This window comes from Myotis davidii, unplaced genomic scaffold, assembly GCF_000327345.1.
Source record: "Myotis davidii unplaced genomic scaffold, ASM32734v1 scaffold187, whole genome shotgun sequence".
Classification (NCBI taxonomy): Eukaryota; Metazoa; Chordata; class Mammalia; order Chiroptera; family Vespertilionidae; genus Myotis; species Myotis davidii.
The window spans coordinates 416041-418849 of record NW_006383018.1 but is presented as its reverse complement, the minus strand read 5'-3'; the positions used below and the strand labels follow the sequence as shown (position 1 = coordinate 418849).

The window sequence follows — 2809 nt, the reverse complement described above, 5'->3', positions numbered from 1 at the left end:
ACGGGGGGAGCGCTCCCCAGCCACAAGCCAGGCTGATGGCTGCCAGCACAGTGGTGGTGGCGGGAGCTTCTCTGGCCTCCTCAGCAGCACTAAGGATGTCCAACTGCATCTTAGGTCTGCTGGTAAGTGGACATCCCCTGAGGGCTCCCAGGCTGCCAGAGAGATGTCTGACTGCCAGCTTGGGCCCAATCCCCTGGGGAGCAGGCCTAAGTCAGCAGGTGGTCATCTCCTGATGGGGTCCCAGACTGCGAGAGGGCACAGGCCGGACTGAGGGGGACCCCCCCCATGCACAAATTTTTGTGCACTGGGCCTCTAGTACTATAATAAAAGGGTAATATGCTAATTGTCCCCTTGACCCGGAGGAGTTCAACTGGGAGTTTGACCACTCACTGTGATGTGCACTGACCTCCAGGGGCTGCGTGGAACATGGCAGGTGTCAGCAACGCTGTGCTGGCAGTGGGCAGCAGTGGAGGCACTGCCAGCCCCAGTGGGCACCAACAAGAGTGGGACTGTGGTGGAATGGTAGAGCAAGTGGGATGGTGGGCGGCGCCAGGCCAAGGCAGATGCGAGTGGGGCCCAATTGCCCTGCTGATCGCCACTCAGATGGTGACCAGAGGCAGCAGTGGGGGCACAGGGCTGCCGCCCAGCTCCCAGGAACTGAGGGAGCCTGGCAGGGGCCTGATGACTCAGGCAAAGGGGAATGCACGGGGACCCGGGGGCCCAGGTGCTGCCCAGTGTCCAGAAGTCAGCTGGGACCTTCCCTTCCACACCAGATTCCCGTGCTTCAATCGACAGTCAGGCCTAGGGAACACACCCATGCACAAATTTCATGCAATGGGCCTCTAGTTATATTATAACATAACTTTTTAAGTTATTATAAGATTAAAGGTGTGCCTACCCAATGGTCCAGCAATCTTGATTATTTCATTTATTCTATAAAAATATATACCATGTATTCATATGTGTGTGTATAACTATGTTTAATGCAGCATTGCTTATAACAGTAAAATATTGGAAACAATTAAAATAGATGTAATTTTGAAAAAATAGAGATACACATATAAACACACATACTGACATGGAAAATTGGCCACTGAATATGGACTGTAATTCTATTTAAAAAATAAGCTTGTATATGTGTTTGTGTATCTGTATACATGTATTCAGAGAAGAAAACATGAAAAAATATACACCAAATATCAAATAGTGATTATCATGTGTGTTGGTGGAGGTGGGGTATTAAAGTTTTAGTGTCCAACAGTGTCAACATTTGCTAATACTATGTGATAAGCTCACTGGTGTTTATTACATTATCCTTTGCATTTTATATATTGTAAATAAAAATAAAAACTGGAAAAATGCAGTGTTAGATTTTAAATACTAAGTGCTTTGGTGTCAAGTCTGCACTGATATTTATTTATCAGGACAGAGACCCTAGAAAGACTTTTTCCTGTCATCTTTGAGTATAAATTGGTTATACTGGGAGCCATCATAGCTTCAACTGTCTTATTTTGAACACAGGTCCATGGGAAATGATCCATAAGACTACCCAGACCTGCTTCTAGTGAAGTATGTGTGTTTGTGAATTTGTGTGTGTGTGCGTGTGTGTGTGTGTGATTGTTGCACATGGCCAGCAGTGAAGGATTTGAATGGATGCTGTAATGTTTACACACAATTAAAACTGAATCAGTTTGAGCCATTTTTTTGTGTAAGTTGTTAAGTAACACAAATGTGATTCATTTTTGTATGCTTATTTTTAATGGAGGAACAAAGAGACATAATGGTATTTTTTTTTTTTTGTCTGTGGTGATCTAGGTATGCTCAACATTACAGATCCCTACGAAAAGCTGGAGAAGGACATGACCAAGTAATTTGACATTTTCCTTACTCTTGTAAAGCTTTTCTGTATCTAGAGTGATTGTGGCAATGTTTAAAAGTTTGCATTTAATAAAAATTTACAGTTTTGAGGAGAACAATACTATTGTTAGTTTTCTAGGAGGATATAATGCAGAATTTTTTTAAGAAAATGATTAGCTGCATAAGATATAGAGTTACTAGTAAGTCTAGATTAGATTTACATATGCATTGGTAAATATAGAATACATATACAGGGCAATAAGATTTCAAAGTGGCCTTTTGAAATGTAGAATCAATTAAGAATCACATTGATTTCAATAGCTTTGTAATTATTAGTTAGCTTCCGGGATGTTTTCAATAATGAGGTAATAATGAGATCAGTCAACAGGATTTTTTAAAAACACAGCATGTAATCCTAAACAATTAAACAAAATATCCCAGAATAAATATAATCACTTTTACCTTAACTCACCTCAGGGAAGCTTTTGTTAATGACTTACGTATCTTGAAGTTTGTGCCCAAGAACAGGTTATAAAAGATGTCCAAAGGCATGAGTTGATGAATCAGAAGATAATTCCACATTATCCTATAAGCGATCTGGTAGATTTGAAGAGAATGGAAATGCTTGATCATTTATTGAAAGATGAGAAGCAAGTACTTCCAATATTCATATGGGAAATTTAATATTGGGGAAAATAAAACTGTCCTATAATCACCTTGTAAAGTCTTAAACATAAATATATTTATTTGAGTAATCATAGACTGACAGTTAAAATACATTCACTGATTTTCAAAGCATGAGTTCTACTTGTTAAATAGGATTTCTTTTTAGCTTTGTCTTGCTAGATCGTTCACACTTAGATAATAATTAATCATTGAGTTACCTATTAACTAAAATTTAATATTGGAATTGAATCTCCCCTGATAGACATTGTAAATGACCAAGTGTAGC

At 39.8% G+C, this 2809-nt stretch overlaps 1 protein-coding gene across 1 annotated transcript in view; it reads left to right on the top strand.

Moving 5' to 3' along the window:
* The window catches only part of ABCB1 (ATP binding cassette subfamily B member 1), a 79010-nt gene that overhangs the window by 20290 nt on the left and 55911 nt on the right, over positions 1-2809 (top strand). Inside the window, exon 5 of the mRNA XM_006779165.2 lies at positions 1816-1867. Coding sequence (XP_006779228.1) covers positions 1816-1867 — 52 coding nt within the window. The remainder of the gene's footprint in view (positions 1-1815; positions 1868-2809) is intronic.